The sequence below is a fragment of the Trematomus bernacchii genome, unplaced genomic scaffold (assembly GCF_902827165.1).
Source record: "Trematomus bernacchii unplaced genomic scaffold, fTreBer1.1, whole genome shotgun sequence".
Taxonomy (NCBI): Eukaryota; Metazoa; Chordata; class Actinopteri; order Perciformes; family Nototheniidae; genus Trematomus; species Trematomus bernacchii.
This window is the reverse complement of record NW_022987689.1, coordinates 5,286,770-5,313,966: the sequence shown is the minus strand read 5'-3', so window position 1 is coordinate 5,313,966 and position 27,197 is coordinate 5,286,770. Positions and strand designations below refer to the sequence as shown.

General features: G+C 40.0%; 1 protein-coding gene across 1 annotated transcript in view; it reads right to left on the bottom strand.

The window, feature by feature from the left end:
• gpc5c (glypican 5c) overlaps positions 1–27,197 on the bottom strand; it is a 95,185-nt gene that overhangs the window by 22,257 nt on the left and 45,731 nt on the right. The window contains exon 7 of the mRNA XM_034137309.1: positions 8,190–8,310. Coding sequence (XP_033993200.1) covers positions 8,190–8,310 — 121 coding nt within the window. The remainder of the gene's footprint in view (positions 1–8,189; positions 8,311–27,197) is intronic.

The following is a 27,197-nucleotide window of genomic DNA, read 5'->3' as shown; positions in this document are numbered from 1 at the left end:
GTCAAACTAATGGAACAGGATTATAAGTCAGAACCTTTGTATGCCCAGTTGCCCACATCGAGACATGTGCTATTTTTCTTCACTGAAACGTTGAAACTGAATCACTTCATTGAGGGCAGTTGAGGTGAAAACTGCATATGTGGACAGAGAGAAGGAGAGGAATAGGAAAACCCAGAGGAGACTCAAGGAAAAAATGACGGTGGCAAATCTCTGTAATGTCTGCAGAAATCCATCCAACTTTTTTAATTCAAATGATGTCCATTCTGTCATATACTGTGAAGGCTTATAATGATTATGTGTATAAGCAAATATCAACTGAGCAACAGATTAAGCATGTACTTAATGTGTAATTGTGTCGGTATACATACAGGCTGCAAACAAAGTGAACTTCTGGAACAGATATGAGGTATTGTTTGAGTGGATTAATGGCGCACGTTGTGGCCAAACCATTTTCCAACAGTTCTCAATTGTTTGATAGACTTTGACTGGAAGATAAAGAATGTTTTGGACTGGACACCAATGGTAGATGTCAGAGTCTAGACTACAGCAATAGCCTCCCTTGCCAACAAGGAAAATGATTCAAAAATAAATGTGAAGATCAAAGATGTAAAAAAGTGAGCCAAGTACTTTTCTACTGTTGTCCTTTTCCATGGTTAAAGTTGAAGCCAGAAAAACCTTTATTCCAAAGCTTACAGCACATATTTTGTCTCGTTGACTTTTAGATGTGAAATCTATATCGCTCTTAAGACAATGAAAAGATAAGGTTTAACTCTCAATACCACCGAGCAAACAAAAACCTGCTGACCTCATACAGTTATCCTAGAAATCAGCTCAAGCAAATACAAAAAACTATTAATATACTGTATGCTAGGACCAACTTTAACTTCTTGAAAAAGAATGTAAGCCAGACTCAGGTTTCACTCTGTTGCTACTTGTAATAATCATACTGTATGTTAATGTAAAAGTTTGCCAGAACGCTCAGAGTAAAATAACAAAATGGCTAAGTTCGTTTGCAATTGCACAATGCATGTTGGACATCATTTAGAGTAGGAGAACAGACCCACTAGTTTATCGAACAGGATAGTTTTTATTTTTGAACAGGCCACATGGTTGTCCTTTCTGCAACCAAAACAAATCAGTTCTTCGTAGGCCAATTGTCTAACTTTCCACCAAATTTTGTGAAATCTGAAAAGCTGCTTCTACTTGTGAAAATAAAAAATTACATTTCCCAAGAGTTCTGAGTAATTCTGGTTGTTGAACATTTTTTAAACAAAGACAGAGCCCCACGCCCCTGCGCTGCAAGCTAGTACAAGTTGATGTTCTTGCTAACAGTTGTTGACACTTTTTGGCAATGACCTCATGTAACCCTCATGAGTCAATCACGACGAACCGCTATAGCGTTGGGCTGTCACACCCTGCTCCTGTCAGAATCTGACTGGGACAGATTGTGTTTGTGTAACGTGTGAACGTGTGAATAAACTTTGGCTTTTGTTTTGCAAATCATGGAAATGTTAAAAAAAACGTATGACCGTTTGAATGACATCAGTGGTTTTCTGGAAACATGTTCCAACAGCTACCTAGCTGCTGAAAAGTATTTTCAGTGAGCGATGTGGGGGTCAACAGGTTTGAAGGATTCTGCTGCTTTCTATCCATGTTGGGCTACATAAGGCCGCATCACAAAAGGTTTACAGAGCCCCCTGCCCCAAATAAACCCTGGGGAGGTGGGTGTTTGTTTGGTCACTGTGTTTCTTCTTTCTGTCTGTTCACAGTTAGTCGTTTTTACATACTACTGGACCCATCAAACTGATATGTACCTTTGCATGCTCAAGGACCAATACTGGTTGGGGGGGATACTAGATTTTCTAGAAATCTGTTGTATTGACTGTTTTTATATACCATCATTAAATATTAAAATAGCTGACTCTTAACTCCTTTAACAGGCCGTTAAGTGAAGCAATTGATTAACTTATGCTTCAGTTTGCAATCTAGTTTCTGCCAATAATTAGCAATGATTGCTTTCCAGATTTGCAAGCCTAGGTAAGCCTCAAACCTCAGTCCAGTAGTCCTGGTATATTTTTCCATCAACCCGATGCCTCTGGTGGAGGGCTCAAAGGTGCTGGGCGGTGGTGTAGAGAGAGAGAGAGACATTCCCCGCCTACTGTAGGTTGCGAAAGGAGATAAATATATTTATTCAGTCCCTATTTATACAATATCAACCTCATGTTTATGTGTGTAATGCCAAAAGAAATGCAAAAAAAACGAACAAACATCGCTTCAGGCCGCAGTTACACCCTTGAAAAGCAGTTGAGAAGCAAGCCTGCACTGAGCCGGTGCAGACTTCATGTTAAGATGAAAACGTTGCAGAGATGTAGGGTTTACAATTGTGGTAAGCCTTCATTCAATGATTCATTAGATTAGTTTTCTTTACAGACACCTGGCAGACATCTACACTCTCCTGAGTCCACCTTGCTTGTTGAAAACAGTTTCATGTACAATCAGGATATGAAACTGTTTTCAAGGGAAAAAACTAAAAACATAATCCCCCTCCTTGCTTAAATAATATTTACTAAATATGTGAAGACACATGAGCCTATAATCCCTCCTACAGATAATCTTTGGAACACTGTGTTTTACTTATTTTTAACAAATGCACACCACGTCACATTGGAAAGAAGGATTTTCATAAACTTGTGCCAATAACAGAAATGGGTCACGTGCTTTCTCCACATGAGAAGAATCACTGTCTGAACGAAACTGAAACACATAGGGAGAGTACTCATGACCCAAAGTGGAAAAACGGTTACAGTTCACTGGATTTATATTCGCCTCGCATCTAATTATGATGGTAAAAAAAATGTTATGCCTAGATTAGAGTCTGGGTTCACGAAGTTTGGTTACCAAGCTAACGGAGAGCCCTGGGCAGCGAGACTTGTTGCTGTAGCGTTGCCACAGCAGCAGCAGCAAGGAGCAGCAGAGCTCCTGTGAAGGCCAGCTCCATCATCTTCTTCAAGTGGAAAGAATCTCTCCCCTCCCTGTGACGGGCTGCCAGCTCAGCCCGAGCTTTCTTCATCCCTTGACTCCACTAACTCTTTAAAGCTCACACACTTACAGACTGCTACAGGCATAAAACCTAAAATATATTATACTGTGAAGGCATATTGAAGTGGAAAATAAATACATACTTTTCTCATTATTAGATGCTTGCAAGGAGTTAAATAACACGTTTTTCTTTGATAATGTTAAGGGTCTTCTTGAGAGGATGCACAAACTTGCTAATTACTAAACTTCCTAACTCGTTCATTCATTCTGAATCCCTGCAGATAGATCTGAGGATTGACTGGATCCTCAGATGCAGAGTGTGTGGTAAGATCTCTCTGATGTGGAACCTTGCCGGGCCACTGGCCAAACCAGGCAGCAAAGCAGAAGTCGATCTCATCAATCACACACACAACTGGCTCTCTCTTTGCTGGACTTTAACGCTGGAGTCTTTCCAACTCTCCATCCACCGCAGCTTTCACCATTTCTACCATCTGCGTATCCGACAAATACTAAATACAGGAATAAAGTGTGAAAATGTGTTTTTTTTCCCGACACAGTGTGTCGCCACTAATGTTGCATTTAACCAAGTGCAAATTGACAAACTGACAAATGACCTGGCCCTGAGTACTCGCATGGAAACAGATAGACCATTGTGAAAAAGATCCCCACCCAAAAACAGCTGGACTCATGGCAGAGAAACAAGAATCTACTTTGAAACATTTATTGTCCACATTAGCAATATTTACGGGCAGACAGCAAGAGAGCGGGAAAGAGGATATTCAGAGATACACAGGGGAGAACAATAACTTGGGCCTACTCACTTAATGGAGCATTTTATAGGAGGTCAAGAGATTTGACTTGTCCTGTGTGCATTTGAGAGTTATTTCCAGCATTTATGGATTGGATTGGATTGTACATGGAGTTATGTTGAGTGCGTAGGTTTTCTCTGTTATCTTCCACCTTGCAAACAACTGTTGTGGGTATGTGTGTGAATCAAATATTATAGTGAATACCAACACACACACTGCTTTAAGAGGAGAATGCCATGGTAGATGAGGGGTCAGAGTGTGTGATACATCAGCAGCAGTTTCCCAATCCTCTTAGTGCCACAGTGCTCCGGGTCTACTATTCTCCACGAGGTAAAAATACACGTCTTAACCTCACTAATCCCCGAAATGGAGGTTATTCACACTTGGAAGAGCTCAGATTAGGAATTCATTGAAAACCCTGTAATACCTTTTAAATAAAAAAAGGAGAATAAACACGCAATTTAAAGTCAGTCCAGTGTGTCTATTTTGTAGGATATTACTTTCAGTTAAAATAACAACCCAAACTAGCAGAAGGGATGAAACAACACAAATACAGCAATGAATAATTTAACTTCCATCACTGGTACGAAACATTCACATGTTTTACTCCAAATAGATACTTTGTTACAGTATTCACGACTTTAAAGGACTCCCTTCTCAATAATCCTCACTGTCAATGTCTGAAACTAAAAGTGTTTTTTACAAGGACAAAAACAAAGAATCAAATCTAACAGCTGTTGAAAAGTGTGTTAAATTATTCAATGGGAGACATCTAATCAAATGTATCATTTTACTTTCTGTAAAAGCTTTTTGTTACAGTCAGGGTCAGGTTTGTATACGCTGCGTGAGACAACCAGGCTTTGGTATTGTCCTTCTGTTAAATAACTTCTGATCAGATGTTTGAAGAATTACACTCATTCAAAGATTTCATCAGTAATACTTTATCATCAACAGAAGTTTGCAGGTGTTGCTGGTCGATGCCAAGCACTTGACTGTTACCAAAATGGCGGCTGAGATTTCTGTGCTCCAAATAGACAGAGCCACGCCGACTTTGTGTATTTGCTGGGAATGCTCCGTACTCTCAGCTCCCCTAAACTACCCTTAATTATATTTCTAAAGACTCAGAGAGAACAGAGGTGCAGCATTCTAAAGCTGAGGGATTGATCACTGAGGACTCTTGTGGTTTCTAAAGCTAAAAAGAACTCCTCTAAACCATCCACACAGTGTCTGCTAATCACTAGTGCTTTGTCATCCATATTTTTTTAAGCTAATATAAGTTTCACACAGGCTGTCCACAATCAATGAGCTGATTCAGTGCCAAACTATGAAGTCAAAACAAAAGCAAACAGTATCACTTAACAATGCTTTTCAAGTATAAAAAAACGTACTCATGATTGAACTCCATTTACCTTAACAGCCTAAAAGGCACCAAGGGTGTCCAGTGGAGTTTGTACTTTGGAGATGGATCCAGATGGGCTTGCCAAAATCAATCTGAATAGGAACTTGTTTTGTGACTCGCCCACCTGGAAGATTCTTATTAAATGGCCATGTCTCTAAACATCTGTTGAGGGCTCTGCAGCAAGGGTAAAGAGAGCGGGGGACAAGTGGCGACCTTGTGTGCTGGAAAAAGCAGAGACAGGTGATATCATTATGCTGATATTTGTCTGGTCTCTTCTTGTTTTAAGGCAGTTTGGACTGGATGGTAATGATCTGCTATTTTAAGAGAGAGAATGTCATTTTTATTTTAATCACTAGTCAGTTAAAATGTAGTTCAAAGAACAGCGAGGTGGGAAATAAATGTGGGGTTGTGCTGTGATAAAATTAGGGAGCGTGCCTTTAAGCATGTCATAGGCTTTTAAACCTGAAATGATATTAGCCTATTACAGCTGTTGGCAGAGGATCTAATTCTAATCAAGGCCACTTTCATCTACATGAATCCCTTTGGATAGCAACAAGGATTATTAAAATGCACAGGTGGGAGTCAGAAAATAGAAGTGTAAATGTATAGACATTAAATTGATTTTAAGTTAATGTTTTGCAACTTCTGATGCTACAGTTTAAAGTTCCCCTATTATACTGTTTTTCATTACTTTATAATAGGTCTCAGATATATACAAAACATGTCTCTGAAGTGTTTGGCTCAAAATACCAAACAGATCATGCATTGTAGCATCCCATAATCCCCTCTGTTTCAGCCCTGTTTCAAAAGGGCTGATTCTCTGTCTGTTACTTTAGATGAAAATAAGGAGCCACTCCCTAAGCCCCTCTGACAGATGTTTTGTTAAAAAGAACACAATGGTGTTCTCGGAGGAGATTCATGTGATAAGGTGGGGGGGGGGGGGGGGGGTTACCTTGGTTGGTTATTGGCTAATGGTTAAACAAGCCACAAAATCGTGATAAGGTGGGGGGGGGGGGGGGGTTACCTTGGTTGGTTATTGGCTAATGGTTAAACAAGCCACAAAATCGTTATGACATCATAAAGTGGCCAAAATCTGATCAGCTCATTTTCAGACAGGTTTTTATATAAATGGATCAGGACAAAAAGTGAGAGAATCTTTTTTCCTGAAACTTTCAGAATCTCTTTTCACAGAGGGGACACATGTTTATGTATAAAAGACAGGAAAAAGTGGATTTTGCATAATAGGTGACCTTTAATATGCATATACTTTAACTATGTTACTTCCTTGTGTTTATGCAAGTGTGTGGGCACCAACATGGTGAAATATATTTCAGTGGTTGTTTAACTATTCTGGATGTACCTTGGAAAGCCTGCGACATTATGCAGTTTAACACTCTGTGATCCCTTGCTCTTATCTGGCACAAACATAAAGCTCAGCCGAGCCCTGCCGCCTGGTCTGGATTCAAGGTGCGCTTTTCAACACTGTAAATGTCAACAGGACACCCGCTCAACTCTGCAAAGTTACCATGACAACAAGGTACTTGACAGCCACCGTGTGCACAATGGGATGTTGTGGTGGGATAGAAACGATCTTAAGCTGTCTGTGGCAGACAGGTGGACAGGCAGCCTAAGAGATATATGAGATACAAGATATAAGTGAACCGAGAAGGAAAATAAATGTATGGATGTGAGATGAAGGAAATGGGATGTTTGCAGAAAATGATGAAGAATTGGCAGAGTAGTAAAAGCAGAAACAGATTAACAGAGAAAGATGACAGATTGCAGAGAAGTTTGCTATTTGTACTATAATCTTCGACAGGCAAAAAAGTGCTGAAAGGGTAAAAACATGGGAAGAAAGAGTGATATAGAGATAGAGAGTGAGAGATGGCTGGTCTTCTATATGTGGGCATCATTTTCAGGGCTACAAAGGGCAGGCAGGCAGAGTGGAACCAAATCCTAGTCCGTTTGTCTCCTCAAATGGCCTCTAGGGACTTTGTGAAATGGCCCTTTTCTTCTTGGGCCTTTTCATCCCTAAACCACATCTACATGACAAACAGTGTCACTTTGAAGCTGCCTGTGTCATCTCTGCCTATCTGTCACTCATTCCTGACCTTTTGCTCCCGCCTCTTATCTTTCTTTTTTTTTCTTTCCACAGTAATTCACTTTTTTTTTGTCACTGTCTCCATTTCTCCCTTTATCCTTTTCATTCGTCTTTGATATCTGCCTCTGCGCTCAAAACAAGTCTTTAGATCTGAGAAAAATGGCAAGGACATTTTAGAACTTCAAGGGTTATATTGTCTGGGGCGTTTTAATTAGACAAAAATTCATTCAATTCAGTTTGTAGAGTCGTTGGTTACATAATCCCATAGTTGACTCATATCGAGAGAAGTTTCTCCAATACCAGCATGTTAAAAACAAAGAAACATTTGATTGTTATTAAAATTATTATTGCTTAACTGCTCTATACAACTAAGCCTGTACAGTTAATGAATGTTGTTTTTTATTTGTGTGTAGCATAAATGAGCCTATATTTGATATGATAAAGTGATATTAGATCGTTACATAGACACAAGCATTTCGGACTACTAACAACTATTGACCTGTTTCAGTGTGAAGACTATTTTAATAATAGAGAACAATTGTTGTTTTGCAAATATACACTTAAAACGGCCATTATTATTAACCATCTGAACCTGTAATGACTTTTGATGCCTGCATTTTACTGAATCTTGCTATCCACTTTAAACAAGGCAACAGGGAACAGTCTAATAAGGCTAATCAGTAACACATTATCTCTACTTGTTTGTACATATGTAGTAATTGCAGTGAGCCCCTTAGCATTCAGATATTATTTCTGACATATGGAGGAACAAACACATTTGTTAAGGTGAATGCTATGACTTTATAACTGATGAGAGATTTCTTCATGCTGATCATCTTACCTGGTTGAAGAGCTCTAACCTCTCCTTGACCTCGGCCAGTGTAGGGTTCGGGCTGCGAACTTTGACCTCTGGGTTTTGCCTCTGGGCGTGCAGACCGTTTCCTACAACTCTTCCAGTATAGCTATAATAAAAAAGAAAGAGAAAGTTAGTTGTAGTCAGACTGAATATAAGTGGTAGCTTAACAAGACACAAGCCATGTTCTGGTGTTATTTATCTTAATTCGGCTTGTTTACGTATTGCACTGCATGTATTCTTTTAGGTTAATTTTATGTTGTTCATATGAATGGGTAAATACACTTTATGAAAGATTGCAGTGGAAAATAAATCTTGGACTTCACTCAGTTATGCTTAAAAAATAAGCTGAGATGTTTATTTTATTTTCCCGTCAAATAAACTAAAGACCAAACCAATGTTTCTGTTTTGTTTATAGTTGAGTTCATTATGATGTCCTCAATGTCTGCATTCGGAAGTCTGCCAGCTGTACCGCAGCATTTCCACAACATAAACTAAAAACCATTAGGGCCTCATTTGGCCAAGCCTAAAGAATTTTGCACAAAAACATTCAAAAGCCCCATTATGCAATAATTATTGCATCAAATGTGGTTAAAAGTCACTTAATGCAGCTTTGCTGTTCTTCTGTGATTAAAATATTGAAATGAAAATAAGACCAGGCACAGCCTTGTAAAAATTAAATAGAGAGACGTGGTGAGCTGGACTCTTTAATCCCTGGCATGCTCCGTGGGCCCACAGCTCGGCAGGGATTAGAGCTGTTGATTTTGTCGGAACTGTTGTTGAGCTGATGTCAGGAAGGCTACAATTCCTCGCAGCTGCCTGATGTAAAAGGGAAGTGTTTTATTTTAGTATAATGGACATAAAAGTAGTTTTGGCTGAAATAACCAAGTATCATTCATGACACATCAAAGCACAGTTAAGGCTCCAGAATGAATTGATTCAACATTTCTAGTCGTGTAGAGCCGTGGAGTGGATTACATCGCTGTTTATTGCTTTGAACGGGCATTTGAGGATACCGTGGCGGCAGATCTACCTCTGTGTTTAGCAAAGCATGATTGCACTGGATGGCTGTGCTGAATGAAAGTCCAGCTATAGGGAAATGTTCTCACACACCAACAAACACACACACTTGACAATTCAGTCATTTATTTCCCGTACAGCATTAATTAATTTGGTTATTTTATCAATTCCTTCTTCATACTGTTCCCTCTGTTAAAGGTTGTTGAAGAGTAACACCATTTATCAACAGTTACTCATTAAATAGAGTGACTAGAGGGTTAACTGGAAATGAGTCAAAATAATAATGAAACAGATTAGGTTGAAGAAAGGTTAAAGACCTGTTGTGTTTATAACCTACAATAAGACACTCATCATAGCAACCGGTATGTTTACACTGACAACTCTTGAATGGTAAAAGAGTGATAATGACTAAGAACATCAGAAAAACTTCCTGTTTCTAATTTAAGGGAAATGACGGGACAACAGCCTGTCAAAGAGAAATATTGAGACACTCTAGAATTAAAAAGTTCATCCCTGCTTTACTGAGAAAGTACATTCATATTACAGAGAGGCTGTTTAACTCTTTTTGTTTTTTACATTAATACTGCTATAGAGATACACATTATCTCACAACCCTCTGGCTCCAGGCTCATCTGAAATACTGAAACTCCCTGAATTTAAACACCATCAGCCTGTGAAATGTATTAATTTCGTCCATTTTTATCGGTGATCATATTACTACCTAAAGCCCTAAACCCCAAATAACGAGTGTCAGATAAACATAACATTAAAGCTTTGCCCTGGCCTAGATACATAAAGTTGTATTTGTTCACCCTCCCTAAATAAACTACTATTAAAATTAATTTCAGGATCTTATGATACTAATCTCCCATGCGTGGGGGATTTAACAGAATTGGAGAAGAATGATGTGTACTGGCAGCAAATCAATTGATGCTACCACAGGCAGTACAAGGCTGATAAAGTGATTATGTGTGATGGTGTTTTTATATGGATGTGTTTATGGGTGTGTGCGTGCATTTGTATGTGGCTGGCATGCACACACTTGTATGTATGTGTATATGAAGGGAGGCAATCATAAAAGTGCTGAACTTGAGAATCTCCGGCCTGTGATCTAAGCAAAGTATCAATGCGGTCTACGCTCTCTCAACTTGCTGAAACAGCCCTTTAAAGATTGAGCCCATAAAAATGCAAGCATTTCTCGCTTAACCCTCCGCCGCAACACAATTACTTTACTTCCCCTTCTTGTTTATATCCTTTTCCTCCTTCAATTGCTTGTTTTTTTTGTCAGTGTATTTGCAAAGTGGATTCCAACACCCCCACCTCCAGCTTCACACACACTCACAAGCGAACCACTGGCTGCTTTGACAACAATTGAAGCACTTCATTGCCAGTGGCTCTGAATCTGCTCGTGTCGAGATGAAAACAATCGATAGCTTTTGGACTTTCAACTTCCCCCCTCTGACATAAATGATAAATAGACGGATCAAACGGCTCCCTAAGCAGTGGTTGAAAGTGTGTGACTGTGTGTTAGGGAGCATATGTGCGTCTGTCTTCAGGCTTGGCTTGGGATAACAGTGTTGGCGCGGAAATGAGCTCATCAGATGGGATGCTAATGAAAGGGAAGTGTCAGGGCGAGTTTGGCAGTGCGTTAGGCCTGGACCGTTTCATTGCAGTGTATGTTTGATATCATGTAGGGGAAGTGACATCTGACACAGCTAGACATCCCAGAGCCCATGACCTTATAGACAGACAATCAATGCTGCACTTTTCTGGAACGATCTGGAGCAGACATCAGATGTTATGATAAGAATCCTGCCAATGGCAATAACGTGTTTCAAAATAGTCCTCATTGCCTTATGTTCCAATGAATTAGAGAGTGACAGGGGCGGTTCTAGGGAGGGGTCAACAGGGGCCAGTGCCCCTGTAACACTGACCAGGGACCCCCCTGTGGCCCCCCTCCAAAAAAAAGGTTACAATATTACGATTTATTGGAACTAAATCAAAGACCCGGATGTACAGTGGAGATTAAACTGTTCATTACCTTATATAAAAGCAAATACTGTTTATGTTTTTTAATTCAATTGTCACTTAAAGTTACTAAAACAAATACTCTAAATGAAAAAAACGACTGAAACAAAGGACTGTAACTTAAATTTACTAAAACAAATAATCTTACAAAAACAATTATCAATTACTGTATTTTATGTTTATTTTACACAATTACTTTATACTGTCTTTGTCTTTTTAACCCGCTTGTTATTGTGCCCCTCTCATGAAACAACTGGCCCCAGCCCCCCCAGTAAAATTGCTCTAGAACCGCCACTGGAGTGTACACGAAGCTTGTACACGAATGCAAAAAAGACTGCAGCACGCTAATGATATATCTCTGTTGTCTATCTAATAAATGAATAATCACAGTCAATGTTTTTTCTCAGGGGGTCTCAAACCTTCAGCATTAACAAACATTCAAACTGACTACCTACACATGTACGGCTTCTGACTCATGGCTCTCTGACTCCTTTCTATTGATTAATTCCCCCGTGAATGCCCAATTGATGCAATGTCCTAAAGGCAGCTTTGTCTGTTCTCGTCTTATTCTCCGCCTGGAGCACAGACTCGCTGTGACCTCCACTCCCAGATGCTGACCCCAAACTGAACTGTATTGATCTTTCTGAAGGCCTGCAGGAATGCTCATGGGTTGTAAGGCAGAAAACATAAATCAAATATTCATCGTCAATGTGTACAGGAAGAAAACAGAAACAAAGTGCATGTTACGTGCCTGAACATTTCAGCGTAAACAAAGCTAGGCTATATCATGAATAACAACATGTCAAGGATGTGTAAACATTTCATGAAAGGTATATAGAAGGTAGGCCGCGGCTGAATTGAGGGGGCGTAGATCGGCCGCTGGTTAAAGTACATTCTAGTCGTCTTTCATCTGTGCTTAGTTGTTGATGGATCATTGAGGTCTGGCTGGGAGCTTTAAAGAACCCACAACAATCACCAGGGATTCAATTAGCCAGATATTTTGTGTATATATGCACAGTATGTGTCTGATTCTCTTTAACTACAGTAATAGTGCATCTTTGCATTCACCCACACATCCCTCAACGCTCTAAGGATAGACGCATTTCCCTATAGAAACTAGACTGAATATTTCTTATTCTACTCAACCTGTTTCAGGCTATTTTTAACCTCCCAAGGTTTAATATACATTACAATGATAACTAGAGATGACAAATAGACACTATAAAATAAACATGCAGCACGTAGGCCTGTAGCATTGTAATTGTTCAAATTGAATTCATACCACAAGCTGTCTGCAGAGATCTTTGCCAGAATCCTGATGACAAGATAAATGGATGTTCTCTGAGGTGATTAAAGGCCGTTTTTTATATATTTTTAATACACTTTAAAATTCACACCAGGATTAAAAATCAAAACAAGATTACAAGGCCTGCTTGGGGCTTGACATTTTGTGCAAGGAATTGTAAGTACAGTGTTTATCTGGATCTTTGCTTCTGTAATTTGAATCAATAAGCATCAAAAGCGGGACATTTCATAAAATACTGAAGTTTATAACATCGATGCACAAATGCAGTGCATCAATAGGATCAGGGGTTTCTACAGCCTTGGGCAAAGTTAGAGTTAAGACTTTTAAATTACTTTTTATTGCCATGAAATTTAAGAACGATCTTACACTGAAAAGATTCATAAAATTATACTTCCCATGTTTTAGCATTGTTTCAGGCTATTAAAGGCAGATTTAAGACATTTCAATACAAATAAGGCCTTATATTTATATTCATTAATTCAATGCCTTTTAGGACTTTTCAATTATCTGCAAGAACCCTGGCAATAATGTCCCTAAATTATGTAAAAATATACTGTAAGACCAGTATTATCCCTAAAGCTATTAAGATCACTCTAACAAACACTAATGTAATTTCTCATTGGCACCATGTTATTACTGAACTATCGGGGCCTAATTTATCCTCAAAGACCCTGAATGTTAGTGACATTATGAGGCGGCAACATACAATAAACCCTTAGAGACAGTACTGTAAGTTATACATCCTTACACAATCGTGCTTCAGAGGCAAAGTGTGTTTTTGTGTCTCTGTATTACAATAAAAAATACTTATATTTGATTAATTGGACAAAACGTAATCTGCATATCCTAACTATTAATCATGAAACTTGTTTGTATCTTTGTCACATTTCCACGTGTAAAATGATTTAAATAAATGATTCTTCTGAAACAAACATCAGGCAAACTCACAGCAAGCTGAGGAGGGGAGAGGTGTCAATGAGTAATGATTGAGAGGAGATCGCTTTCATCTCAATGAGTGTGTGTATTTCTGTGGCTGTGGGTGGTACTAAATCAGCTGAGAAGGGTATTGAATTAGATCTGGTAGTAGTGCTTTGAGGGTAAACAGCAAATTGTTTGTTCATCATGATTAATAAAGCCTCTCCCCACCCCCACGGCTGGTGGGGATATACAAGGTTAAACATCTTTTGAGTCCTGTGATTAATACACCTTGGTTCAAACCATGAAGCCAACGTTTTTAAAGATGTCGTCTTTTACGCTTGGAGGTTATTGGGAAATCAGTTGTTTTTCTGTTTTTGCTGCTTCTCACATAGATCATTTTACAATCAAGTAGTTTCACCATGACGCTTTTGAACTTTTTGATCTGTTCCAACACAACACTGTTGCAATTATCACAACATTTTTGTTGCAATATGCAATGTAGACAAAAGAGTGTTGTAGCTCTTTGGTTACACACACTAATAGAGTAGCCAAAGAGTCTAACCTGCGATAGTTATATCACATACACTGTACTGTATTACCTACATTGGTAGAACATTATATTCTAATAACTATTCTTGACTTGTCTGTTGCTGATAAAGTGACATAAGAGGAAAACATATTACTTAACCTAACATTTAGCACATTTTTTGGACATTGTGAAATATAGAATAACAACTTTTTTTCCAGGAACTAGAGGACCTGGAGTCACGGGTGAGACCAGCAGTGAGAGTGAGGGAGGGGTTGACAAGATGTTTGTAGCCAGCTAACTTTACGAGCAGGGCTTGGACATGTTGAAAAACTCTGAACAGAAGGTTTTGTTCTGAAAGGCCAGGCTGTTCTCACACACCACTGTTTGCCATTAGCAGCCATTTACTGTAATAACACTAAGCTCATGAACAGGGAACTGGTCAAAAGCCACTTCGCAAACATTTAATCAACATGACATGTGTGCACATGCTGTCGCTCGGACAGTAAACATGAACATGTGCAAATGTTTTGCAATCCTGTGCCCTCTAATGCAATGAGAACTACACAGCACACTAAGACTTCCTACAAATCAATGTGGTAGGTCTGATTTTATCGTAGGTTCCTGATGATAAACACAGTCATAATAAATATTACAAGCAAAATAAATATTTACAAAATTAAGCACTGGCTGTTCTGATAGAAGTCATCCACACGGCAGTATGTACTGAAGCTTGCTGTGCTTCAAAGACAACTTTATTAGAGAGGAAATACTCAGATCATAAAATGTGCAAAGAGAAACAGCGAGCAAATCAGGAGAGGGCATCTGCAGGGCAGGCAAGTTCAAACATTCTGCTTTCTCTCTGTGCCTTTCTTTTTTTCCCCTTCCCTCCACCTTGTATTTTGCGTTCTTAAACAAACTATCAAAGGCCATGTCTTCGGTTAACGTCATCTCTCTTTCTTCCTCTTGATTTCTCTGCCCAGTACCACACACCACCTTACATCCTGCTTTCTTTGTCTTTCTTCTGACTGCTGTCTTTTGTAACCCAGCTGGTGCCCACATGAACACGCAACACATGAACGCCACCAGTAGCTGCAGTCACTTGGATGTACTGTATCAGTAGTACCCAGGGCACGCAGTCTTGGCTTAAGTTTACCCATTCTTTATTCACTACAGCTCTGAGCTTTTCCTCTCTGTATCTGTCCCCTCCTATCTTATGACCTCAACTCTACCTAGTTCCAGCTGGATGCTTGAAGATTTGGAAAATAAAAAGTTCTATGGCCAGTATTGTCCCAGTAAAACTGCGACATAATGGATGTTGAGAATCACTATGATACTGTGGATAACAAGGATGACTTTGAGAAAAGGTTATCCAAGGAGCCACTGCTAGAAAAACTTAAAAAAGGCCAGTCTACGTATCTGTAAATGTTCTGGTTGATTTCTGTCTTCCGCTGCATAACGTAAAAACTTTTGACTGCAAATCCAGGCACAGAACTTAAAATGACTTGGGAAAATTGTGTGAAGTTCCCAGCTACTCTCTTTGAGTGCAGAGTAAAGGATGCTGCAGACCTATCCTGTAGCCCAGTGGGCCTTCTGCCATGCTTCTTTACAGCCTGGCAAGCTTCTGTATCAGGTTATGAGCCAGGAAGGGTCAGACATATACTGTAAAGAGCTGCACAGGCACAGCAACTCCAAACAAGATCAAAAACAATCAGCTGTTGAACCCAGCAATCTCCTCACTCTTGTTTTGAAGTTCATCTGAAATGGTTTTGATGATTTCATACTAGCTGCCCCCCACGTTTTGCAAGTGTCTGCATGACTAATCATAAGATGATGGGACTCTTTAAACTTGTTTAGCCGACAATCATTCAATTTTAAGTTCATCAAAGTGTGTCCTTCCCTATAGGTGGGAAAGCCAATGCGAAGATTTTATTTTAACTTAAAGTGAAGTTTGATACTTAAAGCATTAGTTAGTTAATATGTGACCCCTTAAAACAGAGCAATGCACATGCAATGCCTTTTTATAGCTCTAAATCAGGGGTGGGGAACCTCCGGCCCCCGGGCCGTATACGGCCCGCGAGCCAATTTTGTACGGCCCTCGAGGTAATTTATAAACACACGCAAAAAAGAAAAAATTAAAGAAATCTAGACCGCAAAAGAATTAAACAAGCGAGTGCCTGTTTTTCCTGGCCAAGGTCAGGGTCCTTGAACACAACACGAGCCTAACGTGTCATCACGTGGTATATGTCTCGTCTGACAGGGGTGTAGTGCTGCCTGAGAGCACCAGAACGGAGCTCCGGTGTTGTGTCAAATGATGCACCCCCACATCATGAAATGCCCCCCTTGTCACGGGAACGCGCATTTCTAAATGACACGTTTACACCTTAAAACGATGTTTAAAACGAAAAGTAAGCGTTCAGGGTTTTTATTAATGGTAATTTTCAGACTTTGAAAGAAAAGATGTTTGTATTAATCCCACCCTCAAGCATTTTTCAGGGTATAGTTGTAGGACTAGTACCAATGAATGGAGCAAGTTTCATGAATGTGACACTTTTATTTTGTAAGATAGCAAGGGGGGGCATATTGTGATAACCAGGCCTGTCATAAAATGCACCCCCCCCCAAAAGATGTTTCTATTAATCCCACCCTCAAGCATTTTTTAGGGTATAGTTGTAGGACTAGTACCAATGAATGGAGCAAGTTTCATGAATGTGACACTTTTATTATGTAAGATAGCAAGGGGTGCATAACGTGGCAAAAATATGCTGACAAAGTCTATGTAACATTTGTAAACATATATTTTGATTATTATATGACAAATATGTAAAATTAAACAATACATTTTAAAGCACGTGTATACAGACAGGACGTAACAATAAAAAAAAAAAAAAACTGAAAAGGAAGTGACGAATGAATTTCGACACCACTACCATCAAATACGGAGCGAAAAGTTTAACCACAAGAATCAAGACTATATGAGCTACCACTAAACAACTCACAGTCTGAAAATTACCATTAATAAAAACCCTGAACGTTTACTTTTAAGGTGTAAACGTGTCATTTAGAAATGCGCGTTCCCGTGACAAGGGGGGCATTTCATGATGGGGGTGCATAATTTGACACAACACCGGCACTTCAAATATTGCAGTACCCATAAGGAGCCGTACACATGCCGCAGTTTTTGCGTGGCTGTGTCTTTAGTTGTAAGCCCCCAAGATCTGTTCATCTGTCATACTGATCATACAGTCAATAACTTTGTTGTTATTAGCATCTGGTTAGCTAGCTATGCTAACTAATATAAGAAGCTTTTTCTACAACCAGTGAGGTAAAGGCACATCTGTATATGATCATTATAGTTATACAAAAATAAGAGAATAAAGTAAACAGGTATACAATACTATATGACAGTAACAAAAATGTGTTAATAAACAAGAATACAGTTTAAAAGGGTGATTTGCAAAATATCCATAAAGAAAAAGAAATCTGTTTACAGTTCTGTTTCATATGGGTGTTGAGAGATGTATCCATAGATCTGTTGCTCTCAAAGTGCACCAGATTGATGGTTTTAACTTCAACATTTAGCATGCCCCCGGACCCCCCTAGAGGAGGCTAGGTCCCCCCCCCCACTTAAATCATGTTCACATGGATAGGAAACTAAATTGCACACATCTTGTGTCCATATCTTTCTGTTTTGGTGGTCATGCCACAACCGTGCACGTGCATGCATGCGTGAGTCATGGCAAGCTATCTGGATTAAGAGGTTGCATTTTCTTTGCACAGCATGAAAGAAAGGCCAAATGAATGGGCTGTGATTTTAGTATTTTTAAGCAGAGGTTGAGTTCAATAATTTGTACGGTCCTCGGAGTTTGTTGAAAAAATTGAAATGGCCCTTGAGAGGAAAAAGGTTCCCCACCCCTGCTCTAAATACATGTGGCAGTTATGAACAGTTCAACAAAAGTGATTTTTCCTTCAAAGAAATTCACAAAAACAAGAAACAGATCAGAATAAGAATCCATTAATTAAGGGTAACATTTGTTTATTTACTCTCTATATACTGTTAATTATTTTGAGACCTCCATGTTGGTTCTGTCCAGTTGGGAACCACTGACCTACAGTAATTGTGGTAAGAGCAGAAGACATGTCCTTTTATTATTAATGTTTGGGCTCCAAACTCAAACACAAACAGTCCACAGGCTGTTTCTAACTCCAGTTACAATAACTGGAGGGTTATGTCATTTCAGCCAAGATGAAACATTTTTGTCCTGGACGTTTATGTTAATGAATCTTTACAGTTTTTGTCTCGGACTTCACCTGAGGCACGACACCTGTGCTGAGCCGGCTGTATATCTGTCTTAGTGGCGTGTGGACCAGTGAAATATGGCTGTTTATGGCTGTGTGGTTGGGATGGAATTACACACCACTATGTTGGTCTGAACTGCATTGCCACTTCTTAAGAGGTCCCAGGGTGATTTTACCAAGACCAGGCTGGTTTATTGAGTGGTTGCACTGTAACAGCTATATGGTTGAAGGTCCAACGGCTCAAATTACTCATGGCTATTACGCACTGAAACCCTGTCCTCTACAGTGCAATAAAATGTGTTACTGCGCTTATGAATGGCTCCCTTCATGCTGCATGTTTGTTTTCTATGTCCTTTTTTAAAATGCTATGAAATTTACTTTTACGGCCTTTTTGGGTCATGTCAAGTATCCAATCAATATTTCTCATGTTTCCTGTTGTTAATTTACCCATAACAGCCAACACATATCTCTTTCACTGAGAAGTATATCACTCTCATAACCAATCGTTAAATGTCCTTTCCTTTGTGTCATGCACATTTCTTTTTTTCAGTGACCAGAGCTCCATGTGATGGTGTGAAACAGCCAGACTGAAAGTTTCCATCTCACTTTGTTTGTTTGAGTAATTAGCATGGTAGTGTGGTAGCTGTTGACTGGATTTGTTTTATCGGATCATTGGGTCGATGGAGTTGAAAGCTGACTTTGGTGCGCTTTGAGCCTGTAAACAGTTATGGTAGAGATGTGTCCCACTGCTAGAAGCTGGCTCGGGAATTGGCATTTCCAAAATTCTAAATGCCAAATATTTACACAAAAAAAGGAAACTTTCCAAAGGGAAACAGTCTTTTCATTTAGCGTGTTTTAGCAGGTTTGGTTGTGTGCACAGTTGGCCAAGTTTACACTTACACTTCCTGGATATATCAAGACATACTGTACATCTTTCATTTGGATGCTGTTTGTGGTAGCAAACAAGCCAAGCTGTAGACTAATTAAAAAAGCACTCTGTCTTGTGGGCTGAACCCAAGTCTGGCCCTAGTATGCTCTCTAGGTCACTTTGACCTGGGCCAATGCTGAGGATAATTAGAGAACTGGAATAGAGACTGAGCAAGAGGGAGTGCAATGAGGTTAAATAGAGAAAAACTGAGTCGGGACAATTATCTATGACTAGGTGTATTAATTAACTTAGCATGGGCATACACTTACTGTACAGGTAATCACAGACACATACTTTGTTTATCTTGCACTCAAGATGCGTTCAATCCTCATCATAAGGGCAATTCTACCCTTCCATTTCTATTTCCGTCTGCAGGCTAGGTGATGTCTACCATATCTAGCTTGACTCATCATTAGCCCATTAGAGGCTTACACACAGCCAATCAAGTTTAATTTCAATGCTCCTCAGAGCTAATGAACAAGTATCGATTTATCTAACAATCACAGCAACTGCAAAGAGCTGAATTAATTTGGTGTAAGTGACTCTCTCTTGCCAACAAACTGCTCTTAGAACCACTTTCTTCCTCACATCCTCACATCCTCACATCCTCACACACACACACACACACACACACACACACACACACACACACACACACACACACACACACACACACACACACACACACACACACACACACACACACACACACACACACACACACACACACACACACACACACACACACACACACACACACACACACACACACACACACACACACACACACACACACACACACACACACACACACACACACACACCGGCTGTGTAAACAAAACCTGACATTAGCAAATCAGAAGTTCCATCACAGTGTAGTGTATAAACTCTCCGACTCTCGACACATAAATGACTGTGATTTGACTAGATGTTGTTATACTACAAGGACAGTACCTTCAGACTTAGTTCTCGGTTTCACAGGGGAGAAAAATATGATTCCACACTGCCCCCGTGTGGCCAATTTTGTGTAAGGCGAGTCAATAGCATTACTGTATAGGGCCATTCTGAGCATGAATTTCAAGAATGAAATACGTCTGAAAATGACTTCAGAATTATATGCTTTAAACAACATTTCTTAACATTTCACATTCTTGGGTTTTCGACATTTTTAAGCACAATTTGTGCAATTCAAACTTCTAAGGGTGGGCAATTTGAGTTACACTTAACTGAATGCCTTTCATATATATTTTTAAAACAGTGATGTAGTCAGACAGCAGCTAATATTTTGTCACAAAACAATGCAATTTCCAACCTCATCATACAGTGAGGACGATTGCTCTACTGAACATGTTTAAAAACTGCAGAAACTGCTGATCACTGCAACACAAATTAGACGTGTCCTTTTCCAAGAGGTGGCAAAGTCCTTTGTGTGAAGTGTATTGTGACTTTGATGGTAGGTTGAACCCACAATACACCAAGACATGAAGTTCAAACCACTAAAATTGTAATATACAACTTTAATGTTATTATAATTAAATACATTTTCCTCTTAGGAAGGGAGGGAGAGCCACAACCCACGATGATCAGCCAAAACTACAAATCATCCAGAATACTTGGTTACAACAAAGTTGAACAAATTACAAAATGAAGAGCTTTCATTTATGGGTCTCTAGTGCTACAGACAGACAAAAACATACAGTGTAGCGCTTAAAGGTTTATATGTAATGTATGCTATAATAGGTGGCAGTTACATGGATTACAGCTGGAAGTTTGCTTTGAGGACATTCCCAGGCCTAACTGTCCCGACTGTGTCTGTCACTGGGTGTAACTGTTCCCCACCTCTCCGTGTCGCCTGTTCTGAAGGACCAGCAGACGCGCTGCAGGCTGACTCAACAGACCACACAGACTTCTGGGAAAAGACCACGAAGCTCCATTAGATTGGAGGAACAAGAACAAGTCATGTCCGCCTCGGCCAAACCCACAAATTACATACAGACCAGCATCTTTTCCCGACAAAGACAACTATTTCACTCTTTAGCATATCCCTCCACACACTCACATGCAATTACTCCTCATTCTAACAAACATGCATACAAAGCCTTTTCTGTTTGAATTCACAGATCTAACTGCACGGGTTGATCTTTGACATTGGGGACTAATAGAAAAAAAAGTGTATTTTTCTGACAGATTGCAACGATTGCAACGATTGTGTCTGACAGTGAACCCATGGCTTGCATTTATTAAGAACACACAGTTGCCCTGGGTATTTATTTAAACTTGGCTGTAATATAGTGATGTTTTTGCTATCATCAAGATATTTAGTACATATATATATATACTACATATTGTTCGGTACTAATATAGCTTATAATGTTTTCAGAATTAATATGTCTTCAACAATTATAGCTCTAACAGGCCAAGAACAATTATAAAATGTCCATCTCCAGTCATGAAATAGAGTGCATAAAACTGTATTGCATGTATTTAACTGTAGGGCACTTATTTCTCCAATACATTTTGATACCTTATTTCTTCTTGAGCAAATAGATAATTAAGTAAATTGAACACATTCTCACTCCCAACTCGTCCAATAGTGACGTTATGTCAGGATCCCTTATTTACAGTGATTCCCCAGTAGGTGGCAGCATTAGCCACTTTTTAAACAATTTCAATTTCACCAGACAACTTACTGATTTTAAGGATAGTGTAGATACTGTAGTTACAAAGGGATGAAAGATATATGTTAAAATTAGAGAAAAGGGGGAGAGACAGAACAAAACTGCTCCCAGGTACAAATTTGCTCATGAAAATGGATAACTGACACAGGAACCATCAACGTCAGAGCATTGGTGAAACATGTGAATGGAGGAGGGAATTATACAAACAGAAAGAGAGGAAGGAACAAGTTACAAGACCTATAACGATGAATATATCCCCCCCTTCCAGCCACATGCCCACATGCCGAGGAGGGCATGGATAACTGAGGTTAGAGGTCTGTGGGGAGGTGGGGGGGGGCAGTTGGTGTGTGGAAGGCAGACAAGGGCAGGCAGGGGCAGAGCCAGGGGAGTAAACTATGCCCCGGAGCACAGACGGGTGGAGTGGACCATGATCCTCTGGTGTGGTACGACCACCTGTTGGTCTGTCTGTCTGATCCGGGCCAGAATGGCGTGATCTAGTGCTTAAGGTTGACAGCTCCAGTGTAAACTAAAAACCAGTCAAGGGGTTCACCGTGGATAAAGCTAAATATATCATATCATATGTCGTGATTTTATGTACTTACATCTTTTCTTTACGTTCAGGCTGGTGTTGCAACTATAGAATGGCTCAGTGTGTATGAAGGGTATCATAAACATGGACAAGCACTTGGAGAAGGAGGCATAATGACACATCTGGATAGCACTGTATATGCAGCCTGTGTAATCAGAAAGTACTCAGTGCAAACAGTCCAGTTTCAACTCAAACATAAAGTACATTTGACTCACAGTAACAAACATACACAGGCATCCACATACTCAGACATACCCGCATAGAGAGAGGAGAGGGCTTGCGAGGGTGTTGAGTGAAGAGGTCAGGGATCAGACTCTCTGCTGCTGCAAAGGGCATGTGGGAGCACAACTCACACCCATCCAAGAACACATGCGCACACACAGCTCACTCAGACAATCACGCAGTACATTTTTTAAGCTTAAATGCAATCAGAATATCTGCATACCCCCCACACGCACTCTCCCACAAGCAGAAATGATCCCCAGGCACTCAGTAAGATTGACATTTGAGAGCATATTGTAGATAGAGAGATATGGAGGCAGCTCTAAGTACAGCTGCTTGACACCAGAATAACATATATAGGATTATATACCGCAATGTTGTGCAAACTTCTGTTAAGGTCAAGGAGTGAATAGTGAGTGTGCTGCAGGCAGAGGGAAGGAGGGCAAAGGTTGGGCAGCTATTATCCAAATGAAGTCGGACAGATGGTGGCATTGACAAACACATGGTCAAAATGGCTTTCTTGGCAAAAGTCCCAGTCATTACTATCATGTTTGTCATGATCAGGCTTATCTGTCAATCTGCCACAGGTTGGAAAGTGGACATATCATCATAAATCAGTCAGTAAGCTGAATCGGAGAAGTCTGGGTTTGTGTTAAGAGGGTTGGACCTCAGCTGAGCACATTTGTCCCTAGAGTGCAGAGCCACTGACAGTATAACTTTTTATAAGATCATTTCCTTCCTGGCATTTAATGTTCTGAAGTCCTATCCTGATCTAATAAATTACAAAGCACTTGTAATTGTGCTAGACTTCGCATTTAAAAGGATATAGTTATAGTGCTGGTGTAAGTTAAGAGAAAAATGTAAGTTACATGTTTAAATGTTGAACAATTTACAGTATGTGTTATATCTATTTGTTTTACTGTTTAATTAAAGACACTTACACTTTTTAGCATTTTGTTCCTATAGACGTGGGTGGATGCGTTATATTAAACAGGTTGTTGCCATCAATAAAGATAATGTTTGTGTCTCTATGCAATAATCAAATGCCTTTTAAAATGTATATTTATGCTCTGTCAGATTACCAACACTTTAAGAAACAAACTATTCCATTACTTGTTGGTGTTGAGATGCTTAGCTGTTCGGCTCAAACACACACACGGGTACTTTCCCTTCATTCTCAAGCTCTTCCGTGCGGAGGCCGCATTCCCAGCACCACTCGGGGGGCTCCAGTGAGCGAGCCACGACACCAAACCCACCCGGAATTCTAGGAACGTTTTCCCTGTGGTTTCAGGTTACCACATACACACACTGAGCACAGATCAGAGCCACACACACACACACAACACCCTCTCCACAGTAGTGTACTGTACTTTTTGTTGTTTGTACAGAGATGGTTTTGTTAGCTTTCCCTCTCTCCTCCCGTGCCTGTCATTCATTTTCATTTTAAACTCACTTACACATCATTTGGGTTAGACAACAAACCTGGAGTAAGGCTAAAAGTTGGATTCAAACCAGACCTCTTGTTCAGAATCTCACTCTGATGGTAAATACCACACACTGCAAACCTAAACTGGTACACACATTCACACTAAAACTCTACAGGGAAGTTTGCCAATGCACGCTATTGGCCCTACGTTCAGACGTACAGGTACACATTGCATCACACAAAATTCCGTTCAAATCCAGACAAAATCTTGCACAATCAGGGTCCAACTGACATTTATAAAGTTTCCCAGAGGAAAAAGGATAACACTGTCCCTAAAAATAGTTGAGCAGAGAGAGGTCCAGCTCTGTTAGTCAGATGTGATCATGATGTGTGAGTGTTGATGCGTGTTCAGTGTGTGAATGTGTTGTGTATGGAGTGTGAGCTGTCTGTGGCAAACAGAAATAGTGTGATGGTCTATAAGGCAATAATCCTGTGTCACCACGGCTACAGTACAAGCTGCATGTTTGGATCAAAGCAGAGGTTTGCAAGTGGATTTTCTCTTCCTTTGAAGAGTGTTAAAATGTGCACTGAACTACATCAGTCAGTAAGTGTGTGTAACTGATATGGTATGATTTCTTTGTTTAAAGTCTACTCACACGTTACCACCTCAACAAGTGGCAACTGTATGACTTTCTTTAGCTGGCACATGAAGTAATGGGTTAGGTGCCAGTCCTTAAATTCCCACTTTAAAAAATTAAAATCATAAAAGGCTGGCAGTAACAAAGTGTGTTTATACTGTCACTGTCTTTTAATGTTATGTTTAAAAGCTGAAATTTAAATACAAAGTCCATTAGGAACCAGATTGTTGAATCAGGCAGAAACTGTTCCAGTATTGCGACACCATGATAAGCAACACAGAGCTCGTTCTGAGAAACAACAAGCACTTCATTTCATAGCGGAGGTGTCTTCCAAGAGCAATTTTATGACACAAGACAAAATTGCCTCTTAAATACTGGGTTCGTCCTAGAGGACGCATCGTTGACCGTTTTGTTTTACAAGTCATATTTTGGCCGGTGTTGTGTTTGTGTGCGCAATTGCTGGCATCGAGGAAGACACATTCTTTAGGGTATTGTCCTGTGTTTGCTGGCGTGGTGTGTCATAAATGTGTGTCAAACTGAGAAATGAGAGGCAAACACAACCCTCTCAAACACACGCAGACCACACAGATCACTATTGGCTGGCACCCAGACACGCAACGGTGAGGACTTCAAACATAGAGGCAATTAAGCCAAAAAAGACAGAGGGCTCACCTAAAGCCACTGCTCCTGCTGCCACTGACCTACATCCCTTATTTCTTGCCTTCCTTCATCCATCTATCAGTTATTCTCTATTTCTATCCATTGTTTTCACATCCACACTTCCTTTTCCCCTCCTCAGCATGTATGTCCCTCAATTTCTCATCCTCCTCTCCGGCTATGAGTTTGATGCCGTGCCAATAGGCAAGCAGAGAGGTTAGTGAGTACACTATGTCTACCTCGCCCAGTAGGAACTGCTCCAGTAAAACATGCCAGTCTATTGTGGCATTGTAATTATATTAGCTGAACCCACTCCACCGGCTGGACACACAACAGAAGAGGAGAAGTCGTAAAACTGTGTCCCTTCTATAAAAGTAATGAAGAGGAGACTGAAAGGAGTTGGATGGATATTTCACAAATATACAGTACAATGTCCACAAGCCACACCATAAAACCTCAATTTGAGGAGGCCGAAAGACATAAACAGTCTTAACTCAGAGGCATGCTAAGTCCCAAATGGGCATATAATTGTACAATCAGGCCAAGAAAATCACATTTGCTTACACAACATCTACACAACCTATCCTCTAACACTCTCTTTATTGCACAGCCACAGATTCCGAAATAGCATAACTCAAAACTCTCACACTCCAAACATTTCAGCAGAGAGAATAAATAACTGACATTTACTGCAATATGATCACTGTTGTTTTCAGTTTTACTCAAACAGACACACAACACAAGGATGCAGGCCTAAAGAGAGACACGTCGAAGCAATGTAGTAATGTAGAGGGGGTCATGCTGAGGTCCCAGGAAGCAGCACAGGGTTATGGGAAAGGGAGGGGCAACTGAAACGGAGCTAAGGAGAAATTGAAAAAAAGAGGATTGTGGGAGAGGAAGAGGAAGGACAGAGGTTTGTGACCTCGACAAATGCAAATTACGTTGAAGTTGAAAGGGTGGGTGCAAGAAGAAAAAAAAAGAAAGCATATGAAGTTTATATTTCCAACTTTTTAAATGTCATTATTTCTCTGATGTCAACTGTTCTCATAACTCAACTGTGCCACCACTTCATCAAGTCAAGTAAAACTAGGAAAACACATACTTAACAGACTTCTGCCCATAGCCACATACTGTACACACAGCACACACAGGCACAAGCTGGGAATGTTCTTCCACATCGTCATTTATTTATTGTCCCCTCTGCTAGAGTTTTATTATCCAATTTGTGTGCATTTTAGAACTGAGCCTCTTGGACGCAACAGACTGACACCGAGGCAGCCCAGAGGAACAGAACTATGACAAGATAGAAAGTGAGTGAGAGGGGTGAGGGCTTTGCCCGGTTGTAGCGCTCTCCCTGTTTCTCCCTGCAATAACCGAATGGATTCCAGATGTCAAAATGATAAACAAATGGATTGTCATAACCTTATAAAAATGCAAGGCATTCAGATAAACTCACACTGCTCTATTGTCTGTGGGCCGTCCCCTTGAGCTAATACAAAAGAAGCATCCCCAAAGTACAGTGATGAGTTCTCCATTCTTTAAGTTATACGTACTGTACTGTATGCACATGACCGACACACCAACATATGCATACACCCTCATACTGTATGTCGAAATCTCATCCCTGCACATTATTGAGCGTTTACAAATATACTGTAGTAAATTAAAAAATAACATGATGTATTAAATAATTTATTTTGCAGGTCATGGCTCTAATACAGTTTGTTTTCCTTGGTGTTGACATGATGTTCTCTTCCCATA